This window comes from Onychomys torridus, chromosome 8 (assembly GCF_903995425.1).
Source record: "Onychomys torridus chromosome 8, mOncTor1.1, whole genome shotgun sequence".
Classification (NCBI taxonomy): Eukaryota; Metazoa; Chordata; class Mammalia; order Rodentia; family Cricetidae; genus Onychomys; species Onychomys torridus.
In genome coordinates this window covers 38,757,333-38,775,686 of record NC_050450.1, presented here as the reverse complement: position 1 = coordinate 38,775,686, position 18,354 = coordinate 38,757,333, and the positions used below count along the sequence as shown (strand labels likewise).

The 18,354-nt window shown below is 45.3% G+C and overlaps 1 protein-coding gene across 3 annotated transcripts in view; it reads left to right on the top strand.

The window, feature by feature from the left end:
• The window catches only part of Rufy1 (RUN and FYVE domain containing 1), a 53,467-nt gene that overhangs the window by 9,059 nt on the left and 26,054 nt on the right, over window positions 1-18,354 (top strand). For 2 of the 3 annotated variants that reach the window (XR_004945649.1, XM_036196227.1), the window contains exons 2-8: window positions 4,619-4,792; window positions 5,948-6,065; window positions 6,735-6,836; window positions 8,828-8,951; window positions 12,676-12,737; window positions 14,849-14,914; window positions 17,939-18,008. Coding sequence is in view for 2 of the 3 variants with exons in the window: in XM_036196227.1 (XP_036052120.1) it covers window positions 4,619-4,792; window positions 5,948-6,065; window positions 6,735-6,836; window positions 8,828-8,951; window positions 12,676-12,737; window positions 14,849-14,914; window positions 17,939-18,008 (716 nt within the window). In the remaining variant the exon portion in view is untranslated. Of the gene's footprint in view, window positions 1-4,387; window positions 4,507-4,618; window positions 4,793-5,947; window positions 6,066-6,734; window positions 6,837-8,827; window positions 8,952-12,675; window positions 12,738-14,848; window positions 14,915-17,938; window positions 18,009-18,354 lie in introns of those variants that run through there. The other variant, XM_036196228.1, reaches the window with a different exon arrangement.

Sequence of the window (18,354 nt, the reverse complement as noted above, 5' to 3'; positions counted from 1 at the left end):
GTGTGTGTGTGTGTGTGTGTGTGTGTGTGTGTGTGTGTGTGATCTGCATGTGGAAGTCAGAGAACAGCTTCCAGGAGTTGTTTTCTCCTTCTATCCTGTGGGTTGGGTATTGAGCTCAGGTGATAAGGCCTGGCAGCGCACACCTTTACCCACTGAGCCATCTTGCCAGTCCTGTTATCCCATCATTTAAAAGGGGAAACTTGAACCAAGACAGTGTATCTCTCAAGCCCATGATATGCTGCTGGTCACAACACAGAACTACCTCTCTCCTTAGGTAACTTCTCATGTGAAGTGTAACAATGTGGGGTTTTGAAATTAACCAATTCAATGAAAGTATTAAGTAATAACAGCCACAGAATGTGTGGCAGAATGGCAGAATATGAGCATGGCTTCTTCTTCTTCTTCTTCTTTTTTTTTTTGGTTTGTTGTTGTTGTTGTTGTTGTTGTTGTTTGTTTGTTTGTTTTTGTTTTTTTTTTTTTTTTCTGGTTTTTCAAGACAGGGTTTCTCTGTGTAGCTTTGTGCCTTTCCTGGAACTCAGTTGGTAGACCAGGCTGGCCTCGAACTCACAAAGATCCGCCTGCCTCTGCCTTCCGAGTGCTGGATTTAAAGGCGTGCACCACCACCGCCCAGCTTGTCAGCCTGTCCTTGTCTGTGGTTTTTGTTTGGTTTTCTTTGCTTTTTGAGAGAGTCTCATGTAATCCAATCTGGCCTCAAACTTGCTATGTAAACAAGACTGGTTTTGGGCTCTGACCTCCCACCTCCCACAGGCTAGCTTTCCCCCTTCACTTTAGTGATTAAGTCAGCTGTAAAAACAAGAAGAGAACATTTCCAAAAATCCAGAAAGCCCAGGATTGTTCTTGCTTTTGGTTCAGTGCAGGATAACACTACCTCATATTAGCAGACCATGAAGCTGGGGGTGTAGCTCAGTGGCAGAGTGCTTGCCTGGTACGCACCGACCTTGGATTCAATGCCCAACACAAGGTAAATGGGGATGAGAGCACGTGCCTGTAATCTAAGCTTTCACAAGGTGAAGGCAAAAAGGATCAGAAGTTCAAGGTCATATTGACTTTCATCTATTTCCTATTGTGTGTGCATTCTTGAACATGTACGTGTGGAGGCCATGCTGCTGTAAGTCAGAGGACAGCTTGAAGGAGTTGGTTCTCTCCTTCCACCATGTGTGTCCTAGGACTAGAACAGAGCTCAGATTCTCGAGCTTGGCAGCAGACACTTTAGCATACTGAGCCATCTTAACATGCTGGGCAGGATTCTGGCTTTAAACAAAATTGTGGGCTAGAGAGATGGCTTGGTGGTTAAGAAAACTGGCTGCTCTACCAGAGGACTCTCTTGATTCCTAGCATCCACACGAAGGCTTACAACTATCTGTAACTCCAGTCCAAGGCTATGTATGAGACCTTTAAAAATGCTTTAAAAAAAAAGTCTCAACTTCTGTGGGAGACCCGCTCCCATCTTTTAAAGGGTTCCTATGAGGAGGAGAAAGGAATAAGAAACTTTTCAGATAGAAATATAGTAAAGAAGAGACAGACAGAAACAAGGATAGCTTCCGGAGGACCTGGATCAAAATCCACCAGCCCCTTCTGTCTCTTCAAACAGACTTTTTATAACAATGTCAAAGTGTGGGGCAAAAGACCTCTCCTTACTAGATCAAAGCATACTGCATAGCCAAATGCAGACCCTTGCAAACAGCTGGTAACCATGCCTGTGGTCCAGTCATTCCCCTGTGCAGCCCCTACTGGATAAAGCAAGCTCAGATCTCACTAGGAAACTTCTGTGGGTCTCCACAAACTTCTGAGAAATAAAAAAAAAAAAAAAAATTTCACCAAGACTTACCAACTGGTAATTATATTTGTTAGTCTTCCATTTACACACCTTGTTTAACCCAGAAAACCCAAAATGATCTAAATGTTGCTTATTTCATTATCCTTTTGTCAATGCAATTTTTTTTTTTAATCAAAAGTCTTTTGCCCCGATATCACTGCATTGAGACAAGCTATTGGGCTCAGGGATTACTTGCCTTTATGAAGAAAGGGAAGAATGCATGTGGAACCTGAGATCTCAGAGTGCCCTCACTGACAGACCTCAGGGCCCTGGTGTGATGGCACACAACTTTAATCCCAGCACTCAGGAGGCAGAGGCAGGCCGAGCTCTTCTTAGTTTAAGGCCAGCCTGGTCTACAGAGCAGGATAGCCTAGGCTATACAGAGAAACTATCTCAAAAAACCACATAAGTAAATAAATTTTATAGACTTTCTATGATTATGATACATTCATGCTTTTTCTTGAATAAGTCCCCCTTTTCCTTGTTTTTTTTCTCGTTTTACAATTTTTTCCCATCTCTTTATAATGTAAACATTTAATTAACAGGATTTTCTCAAGTCCTTTTTAAAGTATTTAAAAATAACTTTACTACAGAGTCAGGCGGATCTTTGTGAGTTTGAGGCCAGCCTGGGCTACCAAGTGAGTGCCAGGAAAGGTGCAAAGCTACACAGAGAAACCCTGTCTGGAAAAACTAAAATAATAATAATAATAATAATAACAACAACAACAACTTTACCACTCCTATCCAAATGCTTTACTAACCCACTTCTTCCTCCCCAAGGCCAAGATGAAGCGTTGAGGCTGTGAGACCCGGCCACCCTCTCTGGACTTGTGTTTTGTCAAAAGAATTTAGAAATTTTATCCCCATTGCAGTCTTAACCTTTATTATAAATTTGAAGTTATAAACCTGTCTTCTAGATTTAACTATTGTTTAGTTTCTATGTATGTATTAAGTGGTATTAGGTCCCAAGAAACTCTTTTCCCCAAAGCCTGGCACTTAGACAAGCCAGCATTCCCTCAGGCACTTAAGAAGATAGTTTCTGCTTGCTAAAAGGAGTCATGTGCTTAGCCTGGCAGAAGTGACATGTGGCTCTTCCATTTTCCCATGCCTGCTATGCTAGCCCCTAGGCTTCCTCAGTCCCTACTAAGTGTCTCTTACAGAGTCAGCATGGCTGGCATGCCCCACCCCTACCCCTACCTGTCCCTCACCCAGCTTCGCTTCCCTCTCCCAGCTTCCCTTTCCTATTTAACTCAACCATTTGGCTACTCTCCATCTTGCCCCCCCCCCCCCGGCTCCACTCTGGGTCCTTGGCTCCTCTCTTCAACCCTGTGCCCTCTCTCTCTTCTCTCATGGCCCTTTATTCTACTGGCCATGTTCAGTCTGGACTCTTCCAGATGCCTCTGGCTGTACTCCCCCTCATATCCACATAAAAACCTTCTCCTCAACTATACCTAGGAGTGGTCATGTCCTCATTTTCATTTAAATGGCACCTGCATATTCTCTTTTAATTCTATGCCCTCATCAGTGCTCACATCCAGAATGTACATATCAACAATAAGGGCAAAACCTCCCACATAAAAATTTAAAGATGGAGCAAGTGGTTTGCAGGGAAGAAAAAAAAAACCAGGAAGCAACAGACTGGAAAGTTGTTTGACCTGATAGTAAGCAAACAGACAGCTGCAAACATAAGATCTCCTGCACCAAAGACAAGAGTGAAGGGTGGCGCAGGCCGAGAGCCAGGAGCATACCACAGGGAGACCCCTTCATCCTGCAGCTAGTTCACCTGCAGGGCTTTTAGTTTGGAGTCTAATTTTTTAAGGTTTTATTTTTAATTATGTGTGTATGGGGGAAAGTGGGTATGCGCATGTGCCTGCAGAGTCCAGAAAATGGTGCAGGATCCCCTGGAGCTGGACCTACAGTTGGTTGTGAGCCTGAATGGTCCTCTGAATAGATAGGCCTGGGTCCTCTGAAAAAGCAGTACATGTTCATAACCGCACAGCCATCTCTGGAGTCTAAACTTTTTAAACTCTAAGATGTCATTTTCCCGGGCTTAAGCGAACATCCTGTAAGCACTTGTCCTAGATGTCCTGTACTAACTGATGACAGACTCTTCCTCTCCAAAGTGACAAGACAAATATAGTAGAAATGGAAATGTAGTTATTGCTAACAAATTTTTTTAAGTGTGTGCAAAACACAGAATGACGTAGAAAGACCACACATTGTGGTTGAAGGCTCGGGGTGCAGGAAGAAGGGAGGACCCTTTCTTACAGGCACGCATAGTAGGCAAGATATAAGGACATCCCCAAACCCTGTAAGCCAGGGTTCCTTCGACCAAGACTAAGGTGCATAATGTCCGCCCTCCTCCGTGGGCGTGGCCTGAGCTGGCTTTGTCTAATAGGAGTGGTCAGGGGCGGGGCGCTTCCTCTGTCCGCCTTCTAGCTTGGGGGCAAAGCAGCCTAGACTTTGCGTCCTCTCATTGGTCAGGGAAGAAACCAATCACGGCGAGTCTTGTTAGAGTCATCGTCCTAGCAACGCAAGGAGCCGCTTTGGGAAAGGATCCCGCCTGAGGCTTTCTTTGCTTCCACACAAGGCGCCGGTGGCTGCCCAGGAGCTGTGTCCTGCAGAGATGGACTGCGACTTGACTATGAGCCCTGGATATCCTCCCGCCAGTGCGTCCTCACTCTGAGCAAGCCCCTGGCCCGCTGCCGCGACAGTCTGACCCCTCCCACCTCCAATCCCCACTCAGCCCACTAACGATGCTGTCCTTGCTTGTGCCTACAGCTTCCAAGGGCCAGATGATGGAGGAGCGTGCCAACCTGATGCACATGATGAAACTCAGCATTAAGGTCTTACTCCAGTCTGCCCTTAGCCTGGGACGCAGTCTGGATGCAGACCATGCCCCGTTACAGCAGTTCTTTGTAGTGATGGAGCATTGCCTCAAACACGGATTGAAAGGTGAGCCGGGAATGTTTAGGAGCATAGAAATGTGGGCTAACTCTTTGCCCTCGCTAGTGCCAACCATTGTGTTGGGTGTAGAGAGAATAGCGCACAGAACAGACAAATTCCCTGTGATCGAGAGCAGTGCTGTCCAGTACAAATGGCACGCAAGCCGCAGAGGCCATTCTTAGCTCACTGGTAGGCACTTTCTAATCGTAAGGTTTAAAATCTACCATGTCTTACATTGCCAGCACATGTCCAGTTCCTTGGCTGCACTAGCCACGCTGCAGGTGCACCATTAGTAACATGTGGCTGTCGGTGGCCTTGGGGAACACAGTATTAAAGGCCAAGACAGTGAATACAGAAACACAGAATTACACACTGCTACCGATTCAGGGGAGCAAAAGAAGTGAGATGGTGGAGATGAAGACAGGGAACTTTCAGGTACAAGAAGAAAAGTTCCTTCTGAAGGGGTGACGTGAGCTGAGACCTAAGGAAGAAAAAACACTGCAGAGATCGGGGCTCACAACTTCCCTAGCACAAGAGACAGAACCAAACAGATGCGAAGGTGCAGATGTCCTGAGTGGGTCAACCTTGGCTTGAGGCAGACACCAGAGAGTGTGGAATGAAAAAATGGGAGATGAGACCCAGGAAGTGGGGTGGGGCTGGGTCATACCTGCCCTTAAGAGGTCATGACAGGGAGCTGTATTCTTTTCTAAGTGAATTTGGAGGAGTTTGAGGGAGAAATGTGACTTGGTTTGCATCTTAAAGAAGAAAAGGAAAAAAACTTCCCAAATCGAGAACACGTTATAAGGGTAAGAATGAAGATATTAGGAAAAGCAGTTCTGTTACTGTGGCAGTTCAGTAGGGAAGTGGCTGTGACAGTTAGGAGTTGATCATTGATGCTGCCACCAGGACAGAGGTGGCAGGATGTGGCAGATTTCAGTTCACAAGCAGCAAGTTCTTGAAGAAAAGAACATTGTAACAGAGAAAGCTCATTGCCAAAGGAAAGCAGAGCTGATTTGTCCTGTGGCCTCTCCTAGTCTGAAAGACTGGGTCATAGACTTGAGTGAGGAGCTGTGGAGCTGTGCTTGGCTTTTGAAAGAAAGCCTGTGGGCCCCAGAAGAAACTGCACCCTGTTCCCATGACTAACACTGTTGTTTTCTCTTTTAGTTAAGAAGAGTTTCATTGGCCAAAACAAATCTTTCTTTGGACCCTTGGAGCTGGTGGAAAAACTTTGCCCTGAAGCATCAGATATAGCCACCAGTGTCAGGAATCTTCCGGAATTAAAGTAAGAGGTGGTGCTGCTGCTGCCTGAATGTTTGCCTTTTCCTCTGTGCTGTTTGCCTCCCCTCTGATTTGGAACACTCTACCAGGATCCATGCTTGGCTTGGATTCTCATCCCGCCCGTGCTGTGAACCTTCCTGGGCCTCAGACGCCTGCTCTTGATTGTGAAGGCAGCGGGTGCCTCGTGGTTCACAGGGTTTAAATCTGTTCTTGGGGCTGCGGGTATGGCTCAGCGATTAAGAGTGCTTGTTGCTCTTACAGAGGACTGGAGTTTTGTTTCCAACACCCACATCAGGTGGAAAGTGGGAATCAGGGACTTGCAGCTGTGTCTCCAGCCCAGTGTGGTACATCTTACAGCGTATTTTAGCACACATGTAAAACTGCATATATGAGCCTGTGCCTCAGAATCTTATGAGACTTGAACACTCAAAGTGCCTGTAGTATAAAATTCAAAAAGTACCTAACTTGTACAGTGAGCATTCTCTCTGCTCACACAGTACCTGTCTAAACCCTAACTACCATGTGACTTCCTCCCTCCACATATATGTATGTATGTATGTATGTATGTATGTATGTATGTGTATGTATATATCCCTCCCTCCTAGATCATTTTATTTTCTTCTGTATTTGTTGCTGTTATTATGCCTTAGTGGTCTGATTCTCTGAATTCTAGGACAGCCGTGGGAAGAGGCAGAGCTTGGCTTTATCTTGCTCTCATGCAGAAGAAACTGGCAGATTATCTGAAAGTCCTCATAGACAATAAGCATCTCTTAAGGTATTCCATCATTGTGTTTGTCTTTTACTTTGTAGTTGCAGCACAGTCTGTAGATCCTTGTGAAATAAAGGAACTGTTCGTAGCTAAGATCAAAATCATTTTCATCTCAGTGCTCTGAGGCTTGATCTGAAGCGTTTCTTTGTTGAGCTCTGCATCTCAGGAGCATTATAACCAAGACTCTCGTTGTTAATGAGACTTCATTTTGAAATTCTGAAGATAATCTCCCAAAATATCAATACTTATAATTTAGTAACTGGCAGCCCATTCAATTTGTTTCAATAAAAGGGTACTTATTAGACTGGATGATAACTGGAATAAAATAACTTTTGAACTAGGGACCATGGGTGATTTTTTTTTTTTTTTTTTGTAAGAGAACATAGGTACATAATCTAGCTGATAATTTCATTTCCAGTTTATAAAATATATTTCTTAGCATTAGTAAAAACTTAAAGACTGGAGAGTAGGCTCAGCAGTTAAGAGCATTGACAGCTCTTCCAGAGGTCCTGAGTTCAATTTCCAGCAACCACATGGTGGCTCACAACTATCTGTGAAGAGATCTGATGCTCTCTTCTGGCCTGCAGTCATACATGCAGATAGAGCACCATATATATAAAATAAATAAAACTTTAAAAATTAATTTTTTGTTGCCAGGGTAGTGGTGCACGCCTTTAATCCCAGCACTCAGGAGGCAGAGCCAGGCAGATCTCTGTGAGTTCGAAGCCAGCCTGGTCTAAAAAGTGAGTTCCAAGACAGGCTCCAAAACTACACAGAGAAACCCTGTTGGAAAAAAAACAAAAACAAAAAAATTATTATAAAAAATCTTAAATAGTGGCTATTACTGAAATTTTTGACTGACTCATTCTTTATATATATGGCAGTATAAACAAGTAGTCATTATAAACAGGATTTTCTCTAAACTGAAAATTGATACAGCAGAAATCTCTAGAGTTAATTCTCTTATCCAGTTCAGATAAAAATATCCTTTATATCTTGGCCTAGACCCAGATATTTCAGAATTTTCAAGTCAGCCCCACAAGTGCAGGGATTAAAGATGCGTGCCAACACACACACACACACACACACACACACACACACACCACACCACACACACACATCACACACACACACACACACACACACACAAAGCCAAGTTCTCTCTTTTGGTTCAGTTGGTTTGAGATAGAAGTTCCATGTACAGAGAGGAGCCAGTGAAGACACAGGAACACGAAGCAGAAAGACAGGAATACAGTGGCCAAGAGTGGATGAGAAGGACCGAGATCCCGATCCAAACAGAGGAGCCTGTCAGGCAGCTTGGCAGCTTTCTGCTGCTGTCACAGAACCTGAGGGAATCAGCTTTGAAAGGGAAAGAGCCAGAGAGGCGTCTGAGTATGGAAACGGCTTGCTGTGCAGGCCTGAGGCTCAATCCCCAGCACCTACTCCAAAAAACTGGATTTGGAGACTGTAGTTCGTGCAGAGAAAATATGCATGCACACCCACATACAGGGTCCCACGAAAACACGTGTACATATATGAAAGAAAAAGAAAAGGTTTGTTTGGCTCACAGTTTAGTCCATAACTGGCCCTCTTGCTTTGTGCCTGTGGCAAGGCTGCATATTGTGAGGGGAGCATGTGGTGGGTAGGCTAAAAACTGCTGACTTCCTGGTCACAGAGAGAGAGAAAAAGGGAAAGGTCACACCCCCTTCAGAGCACACCCCTGCGACCTAATGACCTCTCAGTTGGCCCCACTTATGGTTTTAACAGCATCAAACTGGGGAGCAACTTTGCCACATGGGCCTTCGGAGACAGGTTATAGCAGAAGAGGAAGCGCTTGGCGTGGAGGGAGAAGGGGAACTCCCTGAGGGCCCTTGCTCCAGGGTGGGGCTGGAAGCCAGGCGGCAGCCAGGCAGGACAGGACAGGACTGGACAGGACTGGGGTGAGTGAGGAGTGGCCATGGCTCTGAGCAGCTCCCTGACCTGTCAGTCTCTTGCAGTGAGTTCTATGAGCCCGAGGCACTAATGATGGAGGAAGAGGGGATGGTGATTGTTGGTCTGCTGGTGGGACTCAATGTACTGGATGCCAATCTCTGCTTAAAGGGAGAAGACTTGGATTCTCAGGTAATATGGGATTTGGGCTTTGATGGAATGAATCAGGCCAGGAATTTTTTACGTGAAATCTGTAGACATGTACTGAACCTAAGAAAGGGACAGAAGGCAGGAGGCCTTTGGTAGAGGTTGGGCAGACCGCGGTGCTGGGGCGGTAGGAAGGGGATGTCTCGGAAGAGTGAAGAATAACATGGGCAGAGCCAGGGATGTGGCTCGGTTGGTAGAATGCTTGCAGAGCATACACAAGGCCTTAGGTTTGGTTCCTGACTCCACGTAAACCAGGCATGGTGGTGCATGCCTGTAATCCCGGCACTGGAGAAGTGGAGCCAGGAGGATCAGAAGGTCATCCTCAGTACATGGCCAAGTTCAAGGCCAGTCTGGGATACTTGACACCATGTCTCAAGAAAAGAAAGAGATGGGACTGGAAAGATGCCTCACTGGCTGAAAGCACTGGTTGCTCTTCCAGGGAACCAGGTTCAGTTCCCAGTACCCACATGGCCCCTAACAACTGTCTAACTCCAGTTCCAAGGGAGCCATCACCCTCTTCTGGCCTCCATAGGCACTGCATGTGATATATAAGATATACAAGCAGGCACAACAGCCATGCACATCATATAAAGATAAATATCACCCCCCCCCAATAGATTTTTTTCCCAAAGAGAAAGAGAATAAACTAAACTTTACATTGTATCATTTTTTTTTTTTAAATAAAGAGAGGTTAGGAGTAGTGGTGTAGGCCTTTAATACCAGTACTGGGGATACAGAGGAAAGGTGGATTTCTATAAGTGCCAGACAAGCCTGATCTAGTGAGTTTGTGGCCAGCAGGGTAGTGAGTCCCTTCTCATAAAAAGGTGAGCCTACAGCCTGCTGTCAAGGGCCTCACTGGTTTCTGAGCACTCTTTCTAATCCTTAGGCTGAAGCCTGTATTAACATACCTTTAATAAAATATTCAGCTGTGCTCAAAGAATCAAACAGAAGACACCCAGAGTCAGCCTGGGGCCTCTGAATGAATACACACTAATGTGCACACACCACAGACAACAGCTTACACACATGCACAAAAAAAAATTAATAAAAATAAAAGTGCTAGCCGGGCTGTGGTGGCGAACACCTTTAATCCCAGCACTCGGGAGGCAAAGCCAGGTGGATATCTGTGAGTTCAAGGCCAGCCTGGTCTACAGAGCTAGTTCCAGGAAAGGTGCAAAACTACACAGAGAAACCCTGTCTCGAAAAACCAAAAAAATAAATAAGTAAAATAAAAAATAATAATAAAAGTCCTATTCTAAGCTGAGCATAGTTGCACATACTTGGAAGTCAGGTACTTGGAGGACCAGAGCAGGAGGCTTTCAAGATTGAGGACAGGCTGGACCATTTAGTGAGACTTTGGTCTCCAAAAATGTAGATAGGTAGGTAGAGAGAGACATAAAGAGATAGACAGACAGATGGACATCTCCAGAAAATGTAAGTGTGTATACTGGTTTATTTTAGCTTTCTAATTTACTTTGTGTGTTTATTAGAAGTGGACATTGAATGCTATCAGATGTCTTGTTGAGTTAAACAGAACAGTTAATGTGTGACTTTCCCATAACAGTACTACCTCTGTGTTCCTAAAATAAGGCCTCCTTGGTCATTGTGTCATTTCCTGTACCCCTGAATCATGTGTTTCTGCTTAACATGAGAAACTGTTATGAGTTCCCTATGGGCCTTTGCCTCCTCCTGGGATTATATTCCTTCATAGGTTGAACTAGGAGACAATCATTTTGGTGTCTGTCCTGGATCTCACTCTATAGACCAGGCTAGCCTCGAACTCACAGAGATCTGCCTAGCTCTGCCTCTGCTGGGATTAAAGGCATACACCACCATGGCCCGGCCATCCTCCTGTTTTCTAACACACTTCAGTAGAACACACAGTTGGCTCCTTGCTTGTTTGTTTTCTTCTTTCTTTGAAAGTTTGTATTCCCTTAAAAAAACAGTGTGTGTGTATTCCTAAAAGTACAACTTGCTCAGTCTGTATAACGTTACTTAATGTGTTTTAAGGGCTGATCATTTAGTGTTAGATAACCACCTGGTATGCTCTTCCATGAGGAAGACTTTCTCCAGATCTCAGCATTCCTTGGTTGTCTCCAGTTCTCTGTGTAGGCTGAAGCCTTGTGGGCTTCCCCCTCATCACACACACACACACACACACACACACACACACACACACACACACACCCATGCTCATTAGCATGTCTATTATTGTCATCCTTGTTCAGCTCATGTTTAGGTGGTCATGTTGATGATACTTCATAAGTAGAGCTTCATACGTTCCGAGGAGACACAACCTCACAGCAAACTCCCTGCTTCTCTGACTCTTAAAATCTTCTGTCCCCTCTTTTGCAATGGTCTCTGAGCCTTAGGGAGGGAGTTGTATTATAGATGTGTCCACTGGGACTGGGCTCCACAGCTCTACATTTTGATTGGTTGTAGTTTTCTGTAATGGTCTCCAGCTGTTGCAAAGAGAAGTTTTCTTAATGGGGTAAAGACTACACTTATCTGTGGGTATAAGGATAAATATTTAGAATGTAGTTCGGTGTTAATGCTGGTTTAGTAAAGTGGTGGTTGTAGGTTCCTCTCAAAGATCCATGACTTCACCAGCTCTGGGTAGTTGGCTAAGTTTCCAGTACCAGGTATGGTTTCCTTCTTCTTGAGTGTTCTTCAGTTCAGCTAGGGAGCTTTTGGTTACTGCTGAGATATCTGTACCACTACTGCACCCTGAGGGTTGTTGTACCTTTCAGGTCATTGTGGTGGTTCTAATCAACCTTTCTTCCCCCCCCCTCCCCTGAAACAAGGTTTCTCTGTGTAACCCCAGCTGTCCTGGAACTCACTCTGTAGACCAGGCTGGCCTCGAACTCACAGATCTGCCTGTCTCTGCCTCCCAAGTGCTGGGATTAAAGGTGTGTACCACCACTGCCCAGCCAAATCACCTTTTTTATACCATCCAGGACCACGTGCACAGTAGCAGCACCTACAATGGGCTGGGCCCTCCCGCATCAATCATCAATGAAGAAAATTCCCCGCAGGCTTGCCCACAGAAGCGTTTTCTGAATTGTTCCCTCTTAAATAACTCTAGCTTGTGTCGGTTGACAAAAAAGAAAAAAAGAAAAGAAAAGGACAACCTAGACAGGTGTGGACTTAGAAGGTCAAATAAATAAGACCGTCACTTTAGCCTAGAAGTCAAGCGTGCATGCTCTCTCTCCTCTCCCTCTCTTTTAAAATTACTTTGTTCATAAATGCAGGCAAAACACCAATGCACATAAAAGAAATTAAAATAAGGCCAGGCGGTGCTTTAATTCCAACACTCGGGAGGCAGAGGCAGGCGGATCTCTGTGAGTTCGAGGCCAGCCTGGGCTACCAAGTGAGTTCCAGGAAAGGCGCAAAGCTACACAGAGAAACCCTGTCTCGGAGGGGGGGGGGGGAAGGAAGGAAGGAAGGAAAGAAGGAAAGAAAAGAAAGGAGGGAGGGAAGGAAAGGAAGGAAGGAAGGAAGGAAGGAAGGAAGGAAGGAGGGAAGAAATTAAAAGTACTTTGGACTCCAAAACCTTTGTCCTTTGTTGCTCTTTACAAATAATACCATGATCCTCCTTTGGATGCAGATACAGTAGTGGAGTGATCGTGCTGAATTTCAAGGCTTACAAGGTTTGTGGGAATGACGACTGCCATATTTTATCTAAGCCTGTGGCCTTTATTTCTCTCAGGTTGGAGTGATTGACTTTTCCCTCTATCTGAAGGACGTGCAGGATCTTGACAGCGGCAGAGAGTGAGTATGGCGGCTTGGTTTTGCTTTGCCATTTTTGCTTTGTTGAGTTAGTTTCATTACAAGAGGTGAATCTCAAGGCATCCTCACCGTTTCAGGAGTTGAGCTCGGAACAGAGCATGTATGTGAAAGTTCCTTTTCATATCACCTCTCTGCCCATTCCAGCCTCTCCCTATAGAAAGCTGCTGTGGTCACTTCCTTCCAAACGTGTGTGTGTGTGTGTGTGTGTGTGTGTGTGTGTGTGTGTGTTACATGTCGGTGGATGCATATGCCACAGCACACGTGTAGGTCAGAGGACACCTCTGTGGAGTTGGTTCTCCCCATCTACCCTTAGGTCATCAGGCTTGCACGTGCTTTATCCGCTGGACCATTTTATCAGTCTTTCAGTTTTATTAATTTTATTGAATACCCAAAACATCTTGAGATTCTCTACCAGGAAGGAGTTAAAAGAATCATAGGCCGTCTGTAGTGGACACACCATTGTGTGTTATGCAGATGTGAAGAGAGAATCAGAGCTGCTTGCAGAGTGGACTTTGAGATTTTCCCAAAGGGTGATGGGATGGGAAAAGTAGGATGCCAAGGAATATATGTATTCCTTTTCTATAAGCCAACAAGTTAAGTATATATGCATGATATGTGTACTACATGTATGTTAGCTAGAGTGATGGTTATATGCCCAGAGAAGGACACTCAACAAGCCATTCTGTGGGTTCCCTGGGAGAGCTATGTAAAAGGAAGAATATGTAAAAGAAGGAAAAAATAGCACCCGAAAAACAACCAGCACCTGTGGCATGAAATGGTGAACTAGACATGTAACTTTATGTGAACTATATGTGCAAATGTGTGTGACTACATATGTCAGTGTGTGTGAACTACACATGTAACGGATGTCTGAAGAGGTCACAGGAAGCAGTGAGATGGCTCAGTGGGTAAAGGTGCCTGTTGCCAACCCTGACAACCTGGGTTCAATCCCTGGGACCAAGAGGGTGAGTGAACTGACAAGTTGTCCTCCCAACTACACATGCACGAGTGCGCACACACACACACACACACACACACACACACACACACACTCACACTCACTCACACACACACAAACACACTCACACATACATACAACCACATACACACACAACCACACATACACACACAACCACACATACACACACATACACACACTCACAAACACACACACACACACACACTCACACACACACACACGAACACACACACGAACACAAACACGCACACACACAAACACACACTTACACACACACTCACACAGACACAAACACACAAGCACACACACAAGCACACACACTCACACAAGCACACACACTCACACACACACTCACACAGACACACACACACAGATGTGATTTAAAGAAAGAAGGGGCTGGAGAGATGGCTCCGTGGCTAAGAACACTTGCTGTTCTTACACACAACCCACATTAGGTGGCTCACAACCACTAGTAGCTCCAGCGTGGGAGAGCTGACGTGCTCTCTGGTTCCCGTGGGCACTTGTATATGGTGCACATACATTTTTAAATGATTAGATTTTTTTTTTTTTTTTTGAGCTGAGGATCGAACCCAGGGCCTTGTGCTTGCTAGGCAAGCGCTCTACCACTGAGCTAAATCCCCAACCCTTAAATGGTTAGAATTTTTTTAAAAAGGAATCAATCAGAGGGAAAGCTTGGCTGCCAAATGGTGAGGACTTTTTGACTCGAACTTCCCTGGCCTGTAGGTTGCTCCGCCATATTCTGCAAAGTCCACTTCCTTCAGAGTATATCCCCTTCTTTCAGGATAGAGAGACTGTGTCCTCTGCCACTTCTGGAGCCATTGCATGTGGCGGGCAGGCGTGTTCACCATACACAAACGCCCCTGGCTTTCTGTGCTCCCTGCAGAAGCCCAGGCAGTCTGTGGGATGGGAAGGTATCTGCAGGCCTGCTGTCAGGGTGGCCTGTCCTCAAGCCTTGCTGCTGGTCAGGCCGGCCCTGCTCTGTACTCCGGATGTAGCTCTGACTGCCTCTTGGTTTCTGCAAAGTCTTCAGGAGGGTGGGGGACCATTACAAACGGCCTGACATGAACTTAAGAACTTGTTATCTTTTCACAAGGCATGAAAGGATTACCGATGTCCTCGATCAGAAAAACTATGTGGAAGAACTTAATCGGCACTTAAGGTAAGGCTCGCTGCTCCTCAGGGCCAGTTACTCTGTCGCCATACCAGAGAGCTGTGCAGGGACCCACTGTTTTAACCGTCATAGCTACATTTTGTCCAAACCGAGAGACCAGTCGTAATCACTCAAGCCTCATTCATGTGTCCAGCCCAGAAGAGGACACCTTCCTCATGAACAGCTTTCGGGGCTCTGTGGCTTTGTTTGTGCTGTTATACAGCATTGAGAGGTAAATACGCAGAGCATGCAGCCTCTGCCCCTGCCCCCCAGCCTTGGGGAAGGAAACAGATACCTCGAAAAAGGAAGGAAGGGGCTAGAGAGAGCTCAGCAGTTAAGAAGTCCTATTGCTCTCGGAGTTCTGTTCCAGTACCCCCCTTGGGCCACTCTCCACTGCCTACAACTCCAATTCCAGAAGGAGCTGGCAGCTCTGGCCTCCATCGGTACCTGCACACATGTGCACGGTGTGTGTGTGTGTGAAGTAGGGTCTGAATATGTAGTCCTGTTGAATGAGCGACTACTCCCAATCATGGGGGAAATTAAGTGAGCTGATGCATTCCAAATGCTTACAGCAAAGACGGCATGGCTTGCAGAGCAGAAACTCAGTTCCCGCTCTCGGTCAAACAGCTTGTTGCTATCGTCAAACCTGCTGTTTTCCTGTTTGCGGGTTCTTTACATTTTTCACAATGTAAAAGTAACTTAAAATACTGCAGAAGTGGCTGAAGCAATGGCTCAGAGGATAAGAGCACTGGGTGCTCTTGCAGAGGACCCACATGGTGGCTTAGAACCCCAGGGGACCTAACACCCTCCTCTGACCTCTTGGGTGCTGCACACATGTGGAGCACATATATTCATGCAGGCGAAACGCTCATCCACATAAAAAATAAATCTAAGCCGGGTGGTGGTGGCGGTGGCGGTGGCGCACGCCTTTAATCTCCGCACTCAGGAGGCAGAGCCAGGTGGATCCCTGTGGCTTTGTGGCCAGCCTGGTCTATAGAGTGATTTCCAGGACAGCCATGGCTGTTTGTTACACAAAGAAACTCTGTCTCCAAAATACAAAATAAATAAATAAACAAACAAACAAATAAGTAAATCTAGGCAGGGTATGTTGGTGAAAATCTTTAATCTCAGCGCTTGGGAGGCAGAGCCAGGTGGATCTCTGTGAGTTCAAGGCCAGCCTGGTCTACAGAGTGAGTTCCAGGACAACCAAAGCTACACAGAGAAACCCTATCTCCAAAACCTAAATAAATAAATAAATAAATCTTTTTAAAAAGATTAATGAATTGTTTTTTTTAAAAAGGATGTTTCAAAAATGTAGAAAAGTATAAGTAAGATTTGAGAATTAATTTTGCAGACCTGGACAGATGGCTCAACAGTAAGAGCATTGACTGCTCTTCCAGAGGATCCGAGTTGAATTCCCAGCATCTTTTGTGCTGGCTCATAATTACCTGTAACTCTGCTTCAAGGGCATCTGACACCTTTTTATGACCTCTGCAAGGATCAGGCACACATGTATACAGATATACATGTAGGAAAAATACATATATGCATAAAATAAATATTTAAAAATCATCTTTGCAATTAGGGAGATGGCTTGGTGTGTGAGGAGTTCAATACACAGGGACCTGAGTTCTGATCTCCAGTGCCCACATAGAAAGCTGGGCATTGCCATGTACATAAGTAACCCAGCCTTGGGAACATGAAGACAGGCAGACCCCTAGAACTTTTCTGGCCAACTATTCTAGCCAATCAGTGAGCTGCACATCCAGTGAGAGACCTTGTCTTAAAAGGTTGGGTGATTGGGGCTGGAGAGATGGCCCAGCGGTTAAGAGTGCTTGCTGCTCTTGCAAAGGCCCTGAGTTCCATCCTCAGCACCCACGTGGGTGCTCACAACCATCCATAACTCCAGTACCAGGAGCTCTGATATCCTCTACTAGCCTCCTTAGTTACCAGGCACACATTCAGGCAAAGCACATATACATAAAATAAATCTTAAAAAAAAAAAAAAAAAAACAGGGCTGGAGAGATGGCCCAGCGGTTAAGAGCACTGGCTGTTCTTCCAGAGGACCCAGGTTCAATTCCCAGCACCTACTACATGGCAGCTCATAGCTGCCTGTAACTCCAGTTGCAAGGGGATTGGACACCTTCACACAGACATGCATGAATGCACATGAAATAAAAAAACAAACAAACAAGGGGCTGAGAGATTAAGATCACTGGCTGCTCTTCCAGAGGACCTGAGTTCAATTCCAAGCAAACACATGGTGGCTCACAACCATCTATAGTGGGATCTGATGTCTTTATTTTTAAAGATTTATTTATTTATTATGTATACAGCATGTATGACTACAGGCCAGAAGAGGGCACCAGATCTCATTACAGATGGTTGTGACCCACCATGTGGTTGCTGGGAATTGAACTCAGGACCTCTGGAAGAGCAGTCAGTGCTCTTAACCTCTGAATCATCATCTCTCCAACCCTGATGCCTTCTTCTGGCATAAAGGCGTACATGCAGATAGAGCACTCATACATTAACGGGATCTACAGGGAGGTCCAGCTATCATCAAATATTCCTTGATTTTTGGCCTCTCCAGAAGGATACCTTGATCCTTCTAGGTATAGCTTTATCATATACAGCTGAATCTCTATTTCATATTCGTACGGCCTGTAGCAATACATAAAGTAAATAAATCTTTAAAAAAAAATACAAACAAACAAATAGGGTTTCTCTGTGTAGCCCTGGCTGTCCTGGAACTTACTCTGTAGACCAGGCTGGCCTCGAACTCATGAAGATCCATATGCCTCTGCTTCCTGAGTGCTGGGATTAAAAGCACACGCCACCACTGCCTGGCTGACAGTAGTTTTTGGTTGTTATTTCAGCATCCACACACTGAGTTCCTACTTCAGAGTTCTGAGCAACCTTGTACCTTTCCTTTCATGCAGAAAGTCAGGACTCTCCCTTCTCATTCACCACTTAGGAAAACAGTCCACGGATTTAAGTTTAGGCTGACCCAGTGTGTTTATTCTCTACAGCTGCACAGTGGGGGATCTTCAAACCAAGATAGATGGCTTGGAAAAGACAAACTCAAAGCTTCAAGAAGAGGTTTGTAACTTTTGCTTAAACAAAGTAGCATGACCTAAGGTTAAAACCAGTGGTATTTGTCAGCCTGGTGGCAGGAGTACTGTCATCCCATCTACTTAGGAGGATTGCAAGTTCAAAACCTGCCTGGGCTAGAGAGTGAGTTCAAAACCAGCCTGAACAACTAAAGGAAAGAGACCCTGTCTCAAAAAGTAAAGAGGACCCCATGGTAGAACGTTTGTCCAGTGTAGACAAGGCCCTGGGTTCATTACGTAGTACAAGAAAAAGCATAATGAGAAAGAGATGGGATGGTTGGTACATCTGACCGGAGCATCCTGCTGGGAGGAAGAAGAGCCAGCCTCAGGTGGAG